General features: G+C 41.2%; 1 protein-coding gene across 1 annotated transcript in view; it reads right to left on the bottom strand.

The window, feature by feature from the left end:
• Positions 1 to 19,458, bottom strand: part of ZNRF2 (zinc and ring finger 2) — a 54,909-nt gene extending 35,451 nt beyond the window's left edge. Inside the window, exon 1 of the mRNA XM_053985466.1 lies at positions 18,466 to 19,458. Coding sequence (XP_053841441.1) covers positions 18,466 to 18,940 — 475 coding nt within the window. The 5' untranslated portion in view covers positions 18,941 to 19,458. The remainder of the gene's footprint in view (positions 1 to 18,465) is intronic.
• Positions 19,459 to 20,361: the final 903 nt, after the last annotated feature.

A 20,361-nucleotide genomic window follows, 5' to 3' on the forward strand; every position in this document is an offset into this window, starting at 1 on the left:
ACAGAGCATAGACTCTAAATAATTTTAACAGGGATCTGCAGTTGGAAAAAAATAGATTGAATGATAGTTTGACTTTTCAACAGCTTGTAAAAACCACACAGTAACTCAAATTTTTTTACTTATCTAATTACACCTTTCACATAGGGTGTTATATGTTTTCATTGCTTTACTCATCCATAAGGCTACTGAAGGAAAAAGAACCTACACCTACTTAAGAGGGATGGTTTTTTTCTTCACTGTTCAAAGAAAATCATGGCCTGTCCTTTGACAGACATAAGCAATACTCATTAAAAAAAAAAAAGGAGACACTGTCTTGAGTTTGAAAACTGAGGTAGCGGGAAGCTGCAACATGCTAATGAATTATACCTTAATAAGAAAGGTTGTTGAGGTTTGTGGGTTTTATTTTGCTGTTTTGGGGTTTTTTTGCAAGCAACTATGGAGCAATACTAACTAAGGAGCAGTTAGTATTCCTGTTTCAGGAGTGTCCGTATTAGATCAGCATCAGGGAATGCCAAGTGGTAAAAATACGTTTGTTCACATATATGTATTAGTCCCTCCTCCAAAGAGCTTACACTCCAAAATAGACGAGAACAAGCAATGGCTACCATGGGAGCAGTGTCTCCATTATATACTTGAGAAAGGCAGCAAGAAACTAGCCCTACCTTACACAGAAAGTCAAACAAGTTTCCCAAGTCTCTGGCTGTCACCTTATATAAAAATGCCTATTTGCCCACAATGACATTGAGACAAGGGTCAGAGAAAAAGTAAAGCAGTGACATAAATTTGCTCTGCCTTTTTATGTAGCACTGCCTACTTAACCAGCATCTTACCTAATGAGTTAACAAGGCTCTACCACAGGTCCCTAACTCCAATGACTGTGTAGTTTAAACATAAATAATAAAATGCTAATTGAAAAAAATTCATGTTTTGAAAGAATTAAAAAGCTCTTTAGAACAGCTCTTGATGGCAGCATAAAAAATGCCTGAGTTTGAGCCTGCACTCCTCCCAACTTATTTACACATTCATCCCTTCACCTTCCTTCTCTGCTGTATTAGCCAACTTGGAGACTGAGAAGATCAAACAGAAGCTAGAGGGCAAAGACCAATAAGGGGCATCCAAAGAAACTCTTCCATGACATAACTCCAAACAAACAGCTAAAAAAAACCCCATGCTACAAGAGACAAGCTAATGAAAGATGTGCCCAAAATGTGCTGTACACATACTTTACCAGCAAACAACTTATTACAGAAAAAAAACCTTCCAAAATACACATCAAATAACCCAACACCTGGGATTTAATTCTCTTCAGAGAGGCATTCATAAAATTTTTAGTGCCTCTCACACATTAGACATCTAAAGCCCTGAGGTAGACTACTTAGGACAACTACTACCCCAAATTAGAGACACAGATTTGTATCTGTTTTCCCACAGTAGCCTTTCATTCTAGGTTGAAATTTGTAACTTTCCAAAATAGTCTGTGAAGGAAACAATAGTTCTCAAAAGGCACTTTTACTTAATCAAACCATTGCCCAAGCAAGAAAGATTTCACACTGTTGAGTGTTCAGGCACAGAATTGTCACACTGTTAATTCTAACACTTAACATAATTTATAGGCACTTTTCTTTTTCAAATTCAATCTTCTCCTTTATCTAAGAGGAGCATTAGTACCTCAAAAATACTTCTGTTTAAGTAGACAGATGTACTTTTAATGTCTTATGAAATAAAATCCCCATTACAGTCTTGAAGTATTAATCTCTCACACTTAAACTGTGACCGGTTTTCTAAAAGGCTTTCTTATTCTGGATTTTAGGAGAGGTCAAAATAGCTGTTTCCTACATGGACACAAGTTTAAATCCACTCCTTTCATTGTGGAAGAAGCCCTCAGAAGGTAAGTAAGTCCACTGCACACAGGTGAGTGTAAGAGCAGCTGTGATAAATTTCACAGTACAGCCACACACAGAATAGTGATATTAAGCCAGGTGTAAGTCATGAGCTCTGATGAAAAGATAGATTTGTTCCAGTTCTTCCATAGCAAATTCTATCTATATTTAAGACCTCTGAGAAGTAAGTCATAGGCATGTAAAGGACAGTCTCTGCCTCCAGGCTTTGTGGGTTTATCAAGTAACTTTTTTTAAAACTTGCCTTTAACTACCATTTTTGGGAACACTTAATAAAAGTTCCTAAGGGAAGCTGGCATTCCTGCCAGTCACCATAAAAGCACCTCTTCTCTCTAGAGGAGGTCTTGCCATACCTGTCCTTTACAGCAGTTGTATCAAATCAGAGATCAGTAAGCCAAGAGATCTGCCACTAAGAGAAACCTATTTTTATTGGATTTTTCCCTTGAAATGAAGCAATACTCCATATGATTCCTGGCTTTGGGCAGTGCAAATGCCATTTAAAACATTAAACTTATGTCTCTTCTTTCCAGAACTGTGCAGACATTGTACCATTTTTTCTATTAATCCTGCAACCTACAACAGCAGTTTCTGGTGTGGAAGGTATCTCTGCAGGGCAGCAGGCATGCCACAGAAAACTAACATCTCTCTAATCCTTCAGGGAGTTTCTCCAGCTCCACTTTGCAAAATGAGTGAATGCTGAACTTGTTCTGTGAACAGAAGACTTCAGCTTGGTACACTCTGTAAGGTACTTTGCCCAGAACATAGTAGGATGGACTGAAATTCTACTCCTGTTATAAAACTGGTGCTTAGTTAAAACACAAAATTGTCCAGAAGCTGGCCTAAGAGGAAAAAATTTATGCATTGGAAGGGTTATGTCATATATATGGAAATAGAATTCTTTTATACATGAGAATACATTTTTGGGTAGAAGTCAAAACCAAGAAAATTGTCCTACTTCACTACTGTGTAAATAGGACAATATTTATTGTTATCAGAGATATTCAAAACAACATTGCAAATTAAAATCTTAATTAAGGGAGGATGTTCACAGCACTGAACATCTACACAATAACTTCCAGAAGAAAAATAAAAATTCCTTTACCAGGTGTCTACCTGCAATACAATTCATATAGGTTGCACTAAATCTTGAGACAGACTGATCATGTTATATTGTCACCTAGTTACTCTAGAGCCATACAGTGAAAATACAGGTGATCTAGGCTCAGAAAAACAAAATGTGTGTCAATTCACTGTGTTACTAACCCACAACACAGGTGGGATTATAACTCCTGCAGTACCTTATTGTTGTTCTTGGCTTATCCTGGATCGTCATGAAGTTGAGGGCAGTGCTATCCACAAAATAAAACAGCAAGCCTTCTGGAATCAGTTCCAAATATTAAAAGAATAATACAGTATTCTAATCTATTAGTATTCTGGCAAGAACACGCATACACAAATCAGAGTCTTTAAAACAAATTTAGACAAAAATCCTGATCTCAAATGTATTAATATGGACAGCTACAAAGCTGCCTTATTTTTCATAAACAAATGGCTTGTACACAAGCAATTCACAAAAGATACAGGAACATCTTCTAAAGTGCCAGTTATGACAACTTGCATTATCAACTCCTATTCCCTCAGGGACAGTTTTACAGAAAGAAACTGAAAATTAATCAAGGAAAGAAAAACCCTTATAAAACTACTAGCTCTTGTCTTGCACAGGCTAATCTGTTAAAAAAGGTTTGGAATTTATTTAATGTAAATGTACATGGTGAGTTCCATCCCCAACCAAGCAAATACAAATAGTATTACATGTACTGTCCAATCTCTCTATGGTTCTGTAACTATTCAGGGAAAAAACTGTTCTTATACCAAATCTAAGAAATCAGAATACCAGGGAAATAAAATCCAGAATGTGACTTCAATAAAACCCCAGGACTTATAAATAAAATCATGTTATATATCATGTCTCAAATGAAGCAGGATTGAGAGGAGGGGGAAAAAATAACATTGAAAGGTAGAATGCAGACCTGGAAATCATGCAACAACTTGCCACAGTTCCCAGATACATGGCAGGGGTCCAACCTAAACAATCTAACCCTAACCCAACCTAAACAAAGCAAAGTTACCCATAACTTAGGGACAAGTGATTTGGAAACACATCTTTTCCAAGACACTAAGAAAACTCTAGTATTAATTTTGTTTAGTGATGGGTTTCTATTTTTCATTTAGAAAATACACTCCAACAATTGAAGTAACAAAACTATTTTACTTTCTTTTCTTCCTGAAATTCACCTTATCTCTTCCAGTAGGGAGTACAATAAATGCATGTGGGTTCTTTTTTTGTTTAGTAGCACACTGAATAAAGCTGCCAGTGTTCTTATAGAACCTGCTGTAATTATGTAGTAGCATACCAAAAGGTCTTCAGCATAAAAAGGAATTCATATTTACTTAAGATTTCCACCCCGAAGGCAAATCCTGCAAGACACTGCTAAAAAGATGACAGCAAGTAGGGGAAAAAAGCACATACTGTCTAAAGAAACTGCACTTAACAATATAAAAAAAAAAAAAAATCAGACCACACAGCTCTCTGCAGCAGGGTTGTAAAAAGAAAGAAAAAAGGTCACTAAAGTATTTACAAAACTTGTTTTCACACACGAATCAAAGTATTACTGTGTTTTCCATCTTGGCTTTGAAAGCCATTAAGTGAAATTGATTATTCACATTTTGTTCTTTTTCTTCCAAACACAAGATAGATCTTGTCTTGTTACCTCAGCATTACTGGATACAAACCTATCCCTTTTCAAAAGTAAATATTTCAGAATACCACCTTGTAGATTTTTCTCTTCTTGTCAAGAAAAACTAATATTATTTCTAAAGGTTAATCTTTCAGTGAGCCTCCTACTGCTCAAGGCATCTTTCTAATACGAACTCAAATACTAACTCTGAGAAACTCAGAGGTTTCTCCAGGTTTTTAAACATTTAAGGTCAAATACTTTAATTCTCTCTTTTTAAAACATTGGTATCACAGAGCATCAAACAGTGTGAGAACAGCAAGGATCTGCATAATTTGCTTTTTCTTTTCTACTTCCACATACTGTGAGGAACCAAGCAGGGAAGTCCAGTTGAAACCACAAGCCTAAAACTTTCAGCAGAAAATGAGAACTAGGTCCAGAAAGTCCTTAAACCACAAAAACAAACAACAGAGGTGAAACTAAGAACAAGGAAGCCGATGATTTAGCAATGTTTTGGAAAGCTGTGACAAGAAACCTATTTTCTAAGATAAAAGTGAACAAGTAGATAAACTTCTGATTAAAATAAAAAAAAAAAATTAACAAAAAAAAAGAAAATAACTGCAGGCCTGTGAGTCAAACTTGGAAAGGATGACTAAGAGCCTTCCAGGGAAGTGTACCTGGTCTAACCTTGAGGCTGTCAAAGCTGCTTTCTGCACCACGGGGCACGGGGGCAAATGAGGGTCTATCAGGAATTCTCGTTCTTTTCAATAGGATTAAGGGGCCCAGCCCGGAAACTTTGGGCCGGAGTGGCACGTACAGTTCCTGTGCTGTGCTTCACCTGCGGGCTAGAGAAGCCCCCAGGGCCGGAGCACCTGGAGGGGAGCGGCCGGCGGGACGAGGCTCCGCCTGAGCTGTCCAGGGCGCGGGTGCTGAACAGGTTCTGCCCGGGGAGGGACTCGCCTGGGGCGCCGGCTTCTCCTCTCCCTGGCCTCCACAGAGCGCCTATTAACCCCAAACAATTTATCCTTGATTGCCAGTCCTTTGTTAATCTGTTATTAACTGCAGTTAGCCAAATACCACAAGAATGACACGAACATATTAATACATAAGGTCTGTCTTCTGCAGGATCAAGTCCTTTAAGTTTTTACTCTGAACTTTAGGCCGAGATTCATGGCTTAAAGGCACAAAGATAAAAACTTCCGTCTGTGTACCATGATGATGAGGTAGATGCAACTGTAAGAAAAACCCTGAAATTCTCCTCTATTTACACAGCACGAATGCCAATTTGTATAAACAGTCACAATGGTACTTTCATCTGTGTTATGGAAACAGTTTTTTACAGCCCAAACAGCTGCTTTTAGTTTTAAAGAGTAATTGCTGCTGGCTCTCTTGTTTATACAGGAAGCAGCAGTTTCAAGTTTACTAGCTAACACCAACAGTAACACCAGATAACTCTATACACAAGCCTGATTTCAATTAATTCTCTTATCAATCTATCCTCCCAAATCTCACTAGGCAGCCAGCCACTGACAGAAACAACCTATGTTTTTAAAGACAGTTACTTTATTGTTAAATGTTGTCTTCTTCATTACCACCCTGGCCCTTATGTGTCAGACACAGGTAGCAAATTAGAGCTTTCTACAAACCTAATTCAAAGTAAGAGGCTATAAAAATCGAGAGGTACTAAGTGCAATAAATGTCCTTTCAGTTACATTTCAAGGCTATATGCATCATTGAAATTGTAGCTAATAGCTAGCAAGAGTCAAGTACAATTACAAAGGGAAAAAAAGAGCCCTTCATTATTGTAATGAGAGAAGAACTACCTGTTTAAAAAAAAAATGCATCCATTGCAAATTTCTGCATTCAAAATGGGAAATCAGTTGCAAAACAGTAAGAGTAATTTTCTTATTAGGAATTTTTCCAATGGTAAAATTAGTTGTCAAAATAAAATACCAGAGAAATTAGATGGTTTTCAACTAAGAAATTAAGAAAGAATAAACATCATCGGCTCGGAATGGGCTAAACCCAGCTGATCCCATATTCCAGTGCTGGTAGGAACTCCAAGGTCTCTCCATATACTATGAACATTAGAGAGACTTTTGCCCACACATCACTCATTAGAATTAAATCTGTCCTTACAAGCCCTTTTTCATAAAGTTTTCAGAGAAAAGTCATTGTATGCATAACCTAAATATAATGATGAAATTTTTAAAATAATGAATTATTTTCCAAAACACTCTGTGAGAAAGGAAAAACCAATGTTTAAGTATTGCTTACAACAACAATGGACTGAAATAGCTGGCAAAGTATCTTTCCTCTATACTTCCCTCTGTGTGTATAAGTACTTGTGGTGGTATTTGTAATCCTCAGAGGGTTCAATTGCCATAGTATTCACTGACTTCCAGGGTTAGGAAAGCACCATTAAAATTTACTTCAATTTATGAGTTTCTGCAGAGGCCTACAAATCTAACAATTTAAGAGCATGAATACTGATTCTGCAGAAAGAGCTCCTTCCCCTTCAGCAGAGGAAGAAATCCTTGTCAGTCATAGATGACAATTCCTGACAAATGGGATTATGCCCTTCAAGGTAGATTTGTGAGCAAACAAGAAATTCTGCAGGAGCAAGACTCATCAACTGGAGTAAAACTGTCCTCAAAGTGGTTTAGCTGTACCAATAGCTTGAACACATTGTAGCTAGTACATTTATCATCATTGCCTGAAGGAGCATGAGGCTTACTATGTCAGAGAGAAACTCCAGGAGGGAAAATAAAAGAAAAATAAGGTCCTATCTTGAGGCTTTTCTTCCTTTCCTATTTCTATCTGAAATTTCACATGTCTGAAATCAAATCACAAGTGTGTAATTTCATAAATTTACAAATCCTTAAGGCATAAACAGAAAAGCAATAGGATTAGAATTTAATATGTTGACATTTAAATTCCAGGCTATAGTGCCTTGTGCTAGATGTACAGCCTATTTACATGGTTCTCTCTTTGAGGGAGCAATTTTAATCAGTTATAACTCAGATGTGCTTCAAAACACTGCCAACAAAAAACAAAATATGCATCACAATTTTCAAGTTTTGGAAAATGTAAGTTAGAAAAATTTGAATTCTAGAAAATATATATGAATAGATACCCTAAAATAAATAGTTTAATCAAAATGGCCTCTTTTTTTTGATACAGAACTAATTATCTATTTCAATAGGCTTCTCTTCAGTGTTATTCCTCCATTAATAGTACTGATATACAATTGCTAAATAAAACTAGGATATTAAAGTTAAAAATCCAAATTATATATAATACCCTAAATTATGTCTTTTAAGAAAAACGAAGAAACAAGTCCTAAACTTAAACACTGATCTTCTTTTTAAATGTGAGTATTTTTAAGATCCACCTAAGTCAGTATTTCTGCATATTTATTTTTGTTTTCAATAGCACTACAGTTACTAATAAAGGTGTTGCAAGTAAAATGACTCATACACACAGAAAACAGCAAAAGGGCAGGGAAAAGGAAGAAGAAAGGAGAGGCTCTCAATAAGTGACACAGAGCTTTAGTGTCACAGGACCATAGTTTAAGAGATTAGAAAACAATGGTATCAGTACTCATATCCTTGCATCCCAATTCCCTCTAAGTAAGAATGCAACAAACACCACCATTCCATACAGACCTTTCCTTCTCTCTTGCTTATAAGTCTGGCATCCTTGCCAGATGATTCCTTTTGAGGTTAGCATTTCCTGGGGTGCTTACATTTTCCACTCATTTTAATTCTGCATCTTTGTGAATAGTGCTGGGTCAGCAACATGTTGAATACAAACATTTATTTTAAAAAATATTTCAAAGAATGTTTGCATGCTATAGCTAACAAACTTTTAGGCTGCCAGGGGACACAGCTATTTAACAGCCCAGAGGTAGTGCAAATCCATGCTAGAACAATGATGAAAAACAGGAGTCCCTAGAGGTGCATCTTATAACCAGTATTTTACAGCACTTTTGAAAATACAAGAGTATTGGCAAGCTGTAATTTTGACCACTGGGTAAATAATTCTTTTAAAAACTTGTTAAATATTTGCCCTTTTAACTTGTTTATTTGAGCATCAGAGCAAAAGATTTCAAGGACCTTTGTTGTGGTCCTTGCTTTTAGAATAATAAACATTAATTTCTGCTATTTCTTACAACTTCTGGCAAAAATTATACTCTGAATAGTTTTATCAATGTTAAGTATGCGTTGTCTTATATTTGTTGTAACATGGCAGTCTTTCTCTGCAACTTGCTTATTGGCTAGCCAATCCCTAAAAGGGAATCAACAATGGCCAGAATTTAAAATTAGAATGCTTTTGACAACCACTCCATGACCTCAGATTCCATGACCACATAAATCTGTGTGTGTAGGAACAATCTCAACACTGCTGTAAGTCCAAGCTCTCTTCAGAGAGCTTAATTCCAGCTCACTTTTCACAAATTAATGGATTCCCCCAACACATGAAACAGTTTAATGTCAAAAAATTAAATCATCCAAGCTTACAATGCTTTTAAACATTTATTCTAAACAAAGCTTTAAAGCAAAATGTACAATCATTAAATGTATGTAAAAGGTTGGTTGCCTGCACACCTCTAGACTAGTCACATGTACCAGTCCAGCCCACTAGGAGGAACTTTTGCCCTCCAGCTCCAAATGTGTTCATCATTTGAATTTCATCAAATGAATTTCCTCTGACTTCATCAGCAGAACACAACTGTGTGCTTTACGACTGGAGAGGCCAAGCAGAGACACAAAGAGAATAACCTGGGCTGAACACGTCATCCATTCCCGCCCTTGCACTATGTAAAACACATTATTTGCATTAGCCTTCTTATCCCTTTGTTTGCAGCAAAACTAGTCCCACATTTCCAAGGAACATTTCCTCCACTCCCTAGTTTTATGCTGTCATTGGATCTCGATCTTATCAAGCGCATGAAAACCAGTTTATTTTGGTACACAGTTTATTATTCTAGCAATGGCATCTGTATTTCCTCCAAACCAGAAGCTATTTCAGTATTGTATTTTATTTCAATAATATTTTCAACACTTTATTTTTTCACATCCATGATTATGAAGAAGCTTAGTAGCATGTATCTTTGAAAATGTTATCACTTACAAAACACACTAATTCAGAGATATGGCACATTGGGATATAAACTAATCCAACAGCCAAGCTATAGCAAACATGCATTACTCTTGAATTAATTTTAACTGTATTTCAGTCCTTAAAAAGCAAGGCAATTCCTATACACTTGTCATCTAGTATCTTAATATTAGATATCTAGTATGCAAATGTTAGGACAGCTGAAATAGATATTCAAAGGGTGTTTCTTTGATAGCATGCAGCCCTTTTCCATATGTGAATTTCATGCTGGTTTCATTCATGTGTTGTTTTAGTAGATAATTTCTCTTCAGCCAGCAACAGCTTTATGGCACTAGTGCATGGGCAAACCAGGTATTTTATTTCTTTACACAGCACTTTAAAATACATATAAATAGTTTTACAATTATGTTTTATTATTTTGGAATTGTAATTTGTTAATAGATTGCTAGAGGTTTGATAAAATACAGGTCATCCTTGCTCTGCTTTGTACTCAGGCAACCAATCTACTTGCCATTCATTGAGTAATACTTCCAACATAAACATAAAACTAGTATCTATCCAAACTGATCTGGCTGCCTCTAACAACTATAAGAGAGTGAAAAAAACCCTAAATTCAGATACTTAAACCAGCTCTAATTTACAATTGAGTTTGAAAAGATCACAGCATTGAAAAATCAGATGGAAAGTTGCACAGCTAACCCTGTATTTGGGCACTTCACACCTGAACTCAGCCATATCACCTTTTAGAAAACTTCATCACAATCAGCTCTGAAGATGAATTATTATTGTGCAGTGTAAGATATTATAGGAGCCCTGAGCCACTCATACACATGAAAAATATGCCTTCCAATATTCAGAACACAGGTGTGTGTTTTTAAACTCATTCTTCCCAAAGGACAAAAACACACAAGAAAATGGCAGCAAATTCTCAAGTCAAGCATCTTAGGCTATTTCAGTCATCCTTGCTGATGCAGCAAAGACACCGAGAAGAAAGAGAACTGCCTCATAGTGAAAGCAAAGCAGTTAAATGACCACAGAGAGCCACATTTTATAATTGTCATTGTTCTTTATGATCTGGAGATTGTCCACCATTATCTCTCTGACATTTGCTTAATTGTTGATGCTCTATTTGGTAAGGGCCACAGCATTTTCTTAAGAGAAGCAAGATTCTATTTCCCCAAACTGGAACTTTTATCCATATTCGCACTGAAGAATAAAGAAGTGTTATTCTTCATTCTACAGTAAGTAAAACTTCTGATAGCTGCAGGAAATCAGGATTCAAAGTAACATGATTTTCAGGGAACAATCTAAGATTCTTGACAGGATGACAATCTAGTTTGTAAGTTTTCTGGAAGACTATCACCAGATTGGCCCAGATTTCATTATAAAAATAATTAAGATTCCTAAAATACTGCTTATGTGTTCAGGCAATCTGCAGAAAGCACCTCTGAGCAGACTTTTCTTTTGCTGCATATGGAAAACTTCACATCTGTTAGTGTATGCTATGACAGTTGTTATTTTAGCAGTACAGAACAACTGCATTTAGGTTATACTCAGCACAAGTCAGGAAGAACCCCATCCTTCAATTCTGTGTCAAAGTCAACACTCAAAGACAAATGCATCTGTATTTTAATAAGACATGGGATCCTCCCCTTTCTGCATTGAGTCCTATAGGTGTCTTAACTATACTTCAACTCAAAAAATTGTATATATACCTATACTTCAGGAAAAAAAAAAAAACAGGAGAGTCATAACTAAGCTTCATTTTTTTACCAGAGAATAACACTTGTGGACTATGTTAGCATTGGTATAAAAAAGACTGTAATTTACTAGTATTGACAATATTTCAGATGCTCAAGTAACCTCCCGTATCTAAAAACTCCACCTTCAACTTTTAAAATCATAACGAAAATGCAGTATAAATCAATCTGACATAAGGACTAATTATGGGAGCCCAAGTAGGAAGTGTTTTGGAATACCACTAGTTTTAAAAGCCATTTACAGTCAAAATATTACTAAATAATTGCTTTATATAAATGACACTTTGTATGGAAAGCTAAACAAATTGTAACAACTTGCTTCTCTTTGCCATTATTCTTAGGTGAATTTATTATAAGTTACTAGAAGACACGCAAAGTGCATGCCAGCTGAGAACTCTGTATTTATAGTGCACTAAGTCAGTCAGCAAACAGAATCTACTAAAAATATCCCCAATGGTATGCAACACACCCACCCTTTGGGCACTGTGCACAGGCTGTGGTGGTCTGATTTTGAGACACAGCAGACTAGCAAGAAAACACCCAGCTAGGTCAGCTCCTGAAGACAACAGTGATAACTCAAATCCCACACAACTCTCTCATGTGTTCTGTTTGGCAGGCAGTCAGACATCTCGAGCCCTATGAGATTTTCCTTCCTGATCTCTCCAGGTCAATACTATTCAATTTCCATGCAGAAAATAGAAGCATGTCCTGAGTGAAAGGGAGAACCAGCCTCATTTGTTCTATGGCTTACCCTCCCATTTTTGTAAGCACCAGGAATCTGAAGCCCACCAAACAACAGAGGTCAAAAGCCTCTGGATGCACACTGAGATATCCTCAGGAAAGTCACGATGATCATTTACAAAGGAAAGGTGGTCTTGGGAACATAGGCACTTGTTTAGGAAATATCTATCCAGATAGTAGACAACAAAAACCATTTCCTAGATGCTTAAAATACACATTTCTAGTTTTACTGAGGTAGTTGTGGTTTTATACAAATTGCTTTCTTTTGATTGGAAAGATGCATGTCTTTAAAGATGCTCCAAAATAGAAACTCAGAGCACTCAAGGATTTCTCACTTTCTTTTCACGGGTTAAACATCTGCAAGAACAACATGCTCCATTACCACAGTAAATGAGCACAATCTGTCGAAATGACCATACACCTCTTCTGAAACTAATTAAGCCATTAATAGGCAATAGACACACCGCAGAAAAATCTTGAAAGTAATACAAAATTGGTTGCATGCAAATAGCAAGGAAAACGTACCCAAAAATTTTCACAACTTTATTCAAAACTTAAAAGTTTCCTGCAAGGCTGAAAGAGCAATTCAAGAACGTTTTAATGATGAAGTTTTCCATGAGAAGCTGGCAAGAACAGGGGAGCAGAACTTAACCAAACAGATGCACAGGCAATGTGTTTTAAAAACAGTTTTGAATTTTTAGCAGTGGCAAAAGGCTTTCTTTATGAGACAAAGAAATTACTTGGGAGGTTTTTGGAGACTACTCTGCAATTATATGACAGAACATGAGGAGAGACACTGAATATCAGGGTTGCATAGGTATTCAGAAGACTTTAAATAAGAGGAAAGCCTTTGTTTGAACTGGCACTGCAAAGGTTCAATCAGGTATTATCACTATCTTGATAGCCAAAAGAAATATTTATATATGCCATTACAATTAGGCTGTTTCCTTTCCTTCAGACAGTTAACTATTTACATTTCTCCCACAAATTCAGTGCTGCCATTTTTTATTATCTTCTCCTAAACCCTTTTGTTGACCAAGCAGGAAGAGGGGAACAAAGGAAAAAAAAAAAAAAAAAAAGAGCCTTTCAAAGATCCCCTTTCACTCACCTCAGCCTTTACTTCACTGCCCCAAGCTACTCATCATCACAGAGACCAGTCTCCAACTGAAGGAAATGAAAGATTACTCCCAGGGACTTCATGAGTGGCATCAGAAGACTCAAACAGTTCTTCTTTTAGCTCACTTGTCCAAACACTTAATGTTTGAGACTATAAGCACTCTCTTGACTGAGCTGGAGCAGGTGGCTGGTGGTGTTAGACTTTTTGCTACTTTTTCTTGTCCCTGATTCAGGAGGGTTTACACCTTTGCTGCCAAACCAGGAACTGTATATTGCCCACTGAATGTGCACAGGAACAGAGCAGCCCAACTGAACCCTGGAACAGTGGGACTCTGCAAAGGGATTGGATTCCTCAAACTCATCAGTCAGAACAGACCTTCTAAAGCTCATTATCAATAGACTTATCCTTGGACTGCTCTCCTAGCACAATGGATTTTTCAATCTGTGTTTTGGTGAAGGGGATGCTAATGTATTTACAAAATCCTTCGTATCTTCAGAGACTGCAAAAATGACTCTTCTCTCTCACTTTGGAGTCAACTCAATGATATAGCTGAACATATCTATTCCTTGCCCCCACCAGCCCAACAGTCCTGTTACAAGGCACACCTCCCAGCCTTTCTCCCAATTCAGGGGGCAAAGACCTCAGAGTGCCCCTTTGGCTGGCAAAATGGGAGCAGCATTAAGTTTGAAGTGTTTCAGAGTTTCATAATTTCTCAAAGCAATAGTACTTGTATCATACTGGAAGAGAAGGGCAAGGAAGTGACCAAAAGACAGTTGAACCTCAAAAATACATCCAAATGTATCATATAACTAAACATATCTGATGGGAAACAAAACAAGATGTGGCCTTCTAGGCAGTTTGAGAGACATCTAAAAAACTTCAGAGAAGTTCACATAATTCTTCTACTGTTATCTTCCCACAATCCAACTACCCTCTATAACCTGAGGTTTTCATAAACTTTCATTTATCAAATGAAGAATTCATTCATTACTTATACTAACTATTATCACAAACAGATGCTACTATAATATACCTACAAGGTTCTACCCATACTGTGTTACGAACATTCAGTAGCTGGTGATAAATCCTGCACTATAAAGTACTTAATAAAAGAAGTCTGATCATCATTTGGCTTAAGAAGAACATAACAAACTTCCTTCTCCTAATAAAGTTGAACAGATGCAACCTTATCTCCAAATCATTACTCCTAGTCTTGACATAGGCATGAAGGCTGTTAACAGCTGTATCTGACAACACTATATATTTTAAAATCTATCTGTAAAAACATCATATAAAATTGTATATAGCCATATACAACACAAACTGAGATTCTGTATAATACCTGTACAGTCTCTGCTCAGTCATCTTTAAAGAACTGATGTGAAAATTTTAAAAACTCAGTATGTTTGAGTTTCTGCTATCTTCAGCTGAATTTTTATATATTACTCCCTAAGAGACTCTTAATGACAAAACAAAACAAAAAAGAACAAAAGAAAAAAGAGTTTAAAGGTATTGTTGTCTTACAACAACATTCCCAAATTTGAACACCAGAAGGACACTTAGACTAGGTGTTTTTGCCAAGAATGCTCCCAGTCATGACCACCCAGAAACAGGAACATAAACATGAAGAGGATTCTAAGGAGCTGTCAACACTTTAAGTAATGGAAGTAACACCTCAGCAGTTATCCAAAGTAAAGGCCATCCCAAAAGTCCATTTTTAGCTGAACCAATTGCATCACTGACAAAAACAAGCTACATCGTAACTACAGTGGTAGCTTTGCTGCACTGAGGAGTGCTGACGAGTATGTAATCTCTAAAAACACAGTGGAAAAACTAATGCGAATCTGGCCCCATGGTCCTCAGGGCCAACTCTTGCTACACATAACAGAAGGTAAGAATATTTACTTTGGGGCTGAAGGAGAGGGGAAGTCCCATTCACCGAGGAACAGAGCAGGGAAACTACTGGTCAAAATTCCTGATAAGTGTTATCACCTTAAAGGAAGCTGGAACTTGGCACTGTGTTGCAAGAAAGCTCTTGAATGTCACGCACAGGTTTGGCCACCCTGGGAGTGCCATAAGATCTTACGGAATTTGGGTCTCACTCTACTTAAGGCCCTAAGCCTGCTTCAGGCATGTTCACAGCACAAAGTTAAACACACAGATATTTTTTTTTTTTGTGAGACCAAGGCCCTGATTATTGAGTGAACTGAACTCCCCCTGAGATGACACAAAGCTACACAGCAGTATTTACTCCACTGTATGTTGTTCATAAAAGTGCCTTAGCCTGAAGTCAGATGGGAACACGAGACCTTCACCGTCAGGAAAGGCTGTTAGTACTACAATTCCTACTAAAGGAACATAGACAATAACTGAACATACTTGCCAATACATTAACATAAGTTTTATATTCTCATTCAAATGGTGTATTAACAAGCTTAGAATAGATTTAAGCATGTTACATGAGAGAGTTAATATTTATACATTATTTCAGCATGCAAAACAGCTCAGTAAAAGTGACAATAGAGTGTAATTCACTAATGGCAAATTAATGACAGTAATTTAACAAATGCAACACCCACGTGGCACTGACTGACGAAGCCAAGCAGTATACCTAAAAACATAAATAGCTGGAGTTTGATTCAACTTACAGAAGGTATTCTTGTTCTTTTTTCTTTTAATTTTCACAGAATTGCTATGCTAATCCTCACAATTAATTTTGGCAGTTTTCAGAATAAAAAGAAATAATTCAGCTAATTTGCAAGTTACAAAACAAGGGAGGGGACTTCAAGCATGCTCAAGATACACAAGATAAATGCCAGATACCACACCTAGACAAGCTTGAGCTAGTTACTATCAGGACAAAAACAATGCTTCAAGTCATTTTTCAGAATGCTGATGCTATTAATGTATGATCTCCAGTTGGGCTACTTTTTCCAAGCATGTAGTTATTACAAGGAATCAAGAAAACACAAAGCATGCAACTGGAAAATGATGTCAACACTGAGTGGGATGTGGAGTAACATACCATCAACATCACAAAATATTTAAATTGAAAGAATGATGCTTCAAGTGAGGCCTTCTTCACAGGTGTTGTAGTATTATGATTAAGCAGTTATTCATCCCACTAAGATGAAGACCACACTGTGTTTATGTGGTCACAAGATAGCCATAAATGTGTTTGCTTCTTCACTAAAAATCTTACTGTATCTTGAAATTTGCCAGTTATACTCCTAACATATGGCAGTCCTTATTTATTAGTGAGTAGATGAAGACAGTGTACCCCTTCTGGCACTTCTCCTGCACCAGTAAAAGCAACAAGCTTTGCATCACTCCAAGGACAAAATACAATGCAGTATGGCAATCAAAAAATTATTACATGCCATAGAAAAGATCAAATTCAGAGTTATTCTGAAGAGACCTTCCTGCATCTGAATGCAGCTTCCTAGGTTATTAATCCTCATCACTTTGTTTACATTTAACCCACTCCCTCCTGGCACCAAGGCAAGTTATAGTACAGTGTTTAAGCACCGAGGGGGAAAAAACATTTCACCTTTGAGCAGTAATTGGCTACACATTCTAATGACTCCCTCATGCTTAGCATGAGCTGTACAATACTACATGATAGCACATCCTCTCATCACTAGAAGACACACATGCACCTTTTTCCCCCTCAAGGTACTTTGATGGTGTAATGAGCATCCTTGCAACAAAGCACTCCCGTCAACCAGCTTGGTACTATGAGAGTACTTATGTTTTCTTTTTTAGAGTTAAATATTATTTTATTATAATAGAGTTTGACAGCTTTCTGTTAATGTTGAACTGCTGGGACGAAGCAGTTTTAGATATAGGAAGTAACAGCTATGTCTTGTCTTGAGGTCACCAGCCAGAGGCAGCAGGCCATGTGACAGAAACCTCGTGTACCCTGCTAGGGTCAGGCTGCAGACAGCTCTGCTTTGGCTAAAAACCGGGTGAATTACAGAAAACGAGAAAGCCAACTTGCTACAAGTAGTATTCACAAATGGATTAATAAGAATAAAGACACATAGAAATTTTACATTAGCCTCTTGTTTCCCCCCCTAAAAAAAAAGCTTTGGGGTATTAAGTTTATATAGGTATATATACTTATATATATAAATATATATGTGTGTATTAAAAATGTCAGTTGAAGAATACATCCATTAAAAAATAAAACTTGCGCCTTGTTTGACCTATCCGAACAGCCTTTAGAATGAGCAGTACTTAAAGGAGCCAGCAACCTTGAACGCAGCTGACAACTAACAAGATGATTTCCAACTTCAAGGTAAAAAATACAGGCAGCAAAACGCTCGTCCTGTACAGCCCAATTAATCTCGGCAGCTCAAGACAGACGAAAAAACTACAACGTGCTCCACGTTTAATGTGCTTCTCAAAGAGCCTCAGCTTCCTGGTTATTTAAGAGTCTAGCCGAGTGTTCCTCCCGCCCCAAGAGCACATGTGCCCGTCCTCAAGGCTACAGGATGCCGGTGCTGCAAGCCTGTACTCCAGCGGCACGGACAGCTGTCCGGCTCTGCTCACCTCTCAGAGGGTGCATTAACAAAGAAACTAACTTCTGTTTTTCTGTATCGACTTTCTGAACAGAGAACCCGAGAACTTAGAAAGAGGAACAAGCATCAGCCACACATTAATCAGTGCCTAAAGAGGGGTTTGGTCCGATTTTAGAATAAACGGCGGAGACACATGATCCAATTAAATTCTAATTATGTAAGTAGTAGGCAAGAGTATTTACACAGGCACTGATTACAGCTATTAGAGTCTAAAGTCGCCGGCTGGAGAGGCTCCGCTTCCTCCCTGCCGCTGGGCTCGTTTCATTTTTAACCTTCCCTTTTACAGCTCTCCTTACAGACAATAGGAGACGCCGCACCGAGAGCCCCGTCTCCAAACCCGGACGCCAGCCTGGAGGAGCCGCAGGTCTCCTCGGAGTGATGATTCATTACCCGTCCCACCTCGAAGCCGGGGAAAGACCCTCCACACATCATCCCACCGCCCGCAACCCCGGCCCCGCAGCGCCGGGAGAGGCAGCGAAACCCTCTAGCCCCGCCAGTGCCCCTTACCTCCGAACAGGTGCGGCGAGAGGTGCGCGGGCAGCGAGCCGATCACTAGCCGGGGCCCGCCGGAGGAGCCGCCGCCGCCGCCGCCCCCGGCGGGCCGCTCCCGGCCGCCCTCCTCCGGGGTGCTGCTGACCGAGTCCTGCGAGCCGTAGGGACCGCTGCTGTGGGGGATGTTGAAGGCGGACTGCGCCGCCCGGGCTCCAGAGGCCGTCGCCCCCCCTAAGGACCTGCTCCGGGGCGCCGACCCCGCGGCACTCCCCGCCGCCGCCGCTCCTCCGGCCGCCGCGGCCGCCGCGCCGCCGGGAGCGGCGTGAGGCGCCGCCGCCAGGTGCGCGTAGCGCCCGCCGCCGCCTGCCGAGCGCCCGCCGGTCCCGTTAGCGCCGCCGCTGCTGCTGCTGCTCGAGGAAGGCAGATCCCCGCCCGAGTACGCCCGGGTGCGGCCATTGGCGGCGGTGGGGCTGCTCTGCTTCGCACCCATGGTCCCGCCGCCGCCGGGCGCTGCCCGGTGCCCTTCGCCGCCGCCGCCTTCCCCGCGGCGCCCGAGGGTGGTGGCAGTCCGGCCCCGGCGGGGGCGATCCGAGGCGCGGGTCGCGCCGGGGAGGGGGGAGAGGGAGCGTCGGGGGAGGGGGACGGGTCGCTCGGTGGGTCGGTGTGAAGAGGGGAGAGCCGCCCGCCGGGATCCGGCTCAGCTGGCGGCCCCGGCGCGGCCGCTGCTGGCGGGTCTGGGGCGCCACCATGAGCTGCTCGGGACGGTGCTGGCTCCCGCCGCGCGGCCGCTCAGCCCCGCCGCCGCTGCTGCTGCTGTGCCCGCCGCCGCCGCGACAGCCACCGCCATCCTCCTCCTCGTCCGCCGCCGCTGAGCCCTGTGTGGGGCACCGGCGGCAGCAGCGCCGCCGAGGCCGCTCGCTCACCCGCGGCGCGCCGTGCCCGTGCCGAGGAGGCGGGAGGGGGCGGTCGCCCCGGCGCAGCCGCTCCTCTACCGTGTCGCCATGCTGGGGGCGGCACCAGCGGGCGGGATGGGGAGCGGTTACGGCGGGCGGTGGCCGCCGCCTCGGCTCCCCCCCGCGCCCAGCGGGAGACCGGCCCCCGGCGGCGGCGGCGCAACGGGCCGGGCTCGCCGGCTCGCCCCGCCTCCCGCGCCGGCCGCTCCTCCCGCAAGGTGCGGGACAGCGCCAGGTGAGGCCCGCGTGGCCTCCGGCCCCGCTCGCCTCGGCAGGAGGGAGGGTTCCCGCGACGGGGCCGCCGGCGGGACACACGCACGCACACACACGAGGGGAGCTCGCTGTCCCCTCGCCCGCCGGCGCGTCCCGTGAGCTGCCCGCCCCCCGGGGCAGCAGAGAAGAGCCAGACCGCCGCTGGCGGAAGGCGAGCGGCCGTGCCTGGGGACGGCCGGCGGCGGCCCCCGTGTCCGGGCTCCGTTCGAGCCCCGGCAGGTGAAGGAGAGGAGCGGGGGCGGCTCGGCGGAGCGGGCAGGGCCGGGGTGGTGGAGCGGCGGTGCCCTCCTGTGCCCTCCTGCCGCGCAGCCGCTCGCTTCTCCGCCACTGCGGCTCCAGCAAACGCCCGGATGCCCGACCTCGGCGCTTGGGGCGGCTCCCGGCCGCCCGCCTGGGCCGCGGCTCGGCGGGGCGGTGGGGGAAAGGGCTGCTTGCTCCCCTTGGGAGCTCTCCCGGGTCGCCGACTTCCAACCTTGACGGTTTGCTGCGAATCTCTGTTCTCCGAGAACCTGGATGTACCAGGAGACACATGGACATATCGGGAAGCAAGACTAGAAGGACGAAAATCTGACATCATTGGTTCACAGGTGATACAGGAAAGTCCTGTATACCTCAGTCTCTCACTCAAAGTCACGTTTTTTTACACGAGGATTAACTAAGCTGTAAATTTTATCCCAGTGTGGAT

Source organism: Vidua macroura, chromosome 1 (assembly GCF_024509145.1).
Source record: "Vidua macroura isolate BioBank_ID:100142 chromosome 1, ASM2450914v1, whole genome shotgun sequence".
Taxonomy (NCBI): Eukaryota; Metazoa; Chordata; class Aves; order Passeriformes; family Viduidae; genus Vidua; species Vidua macroura.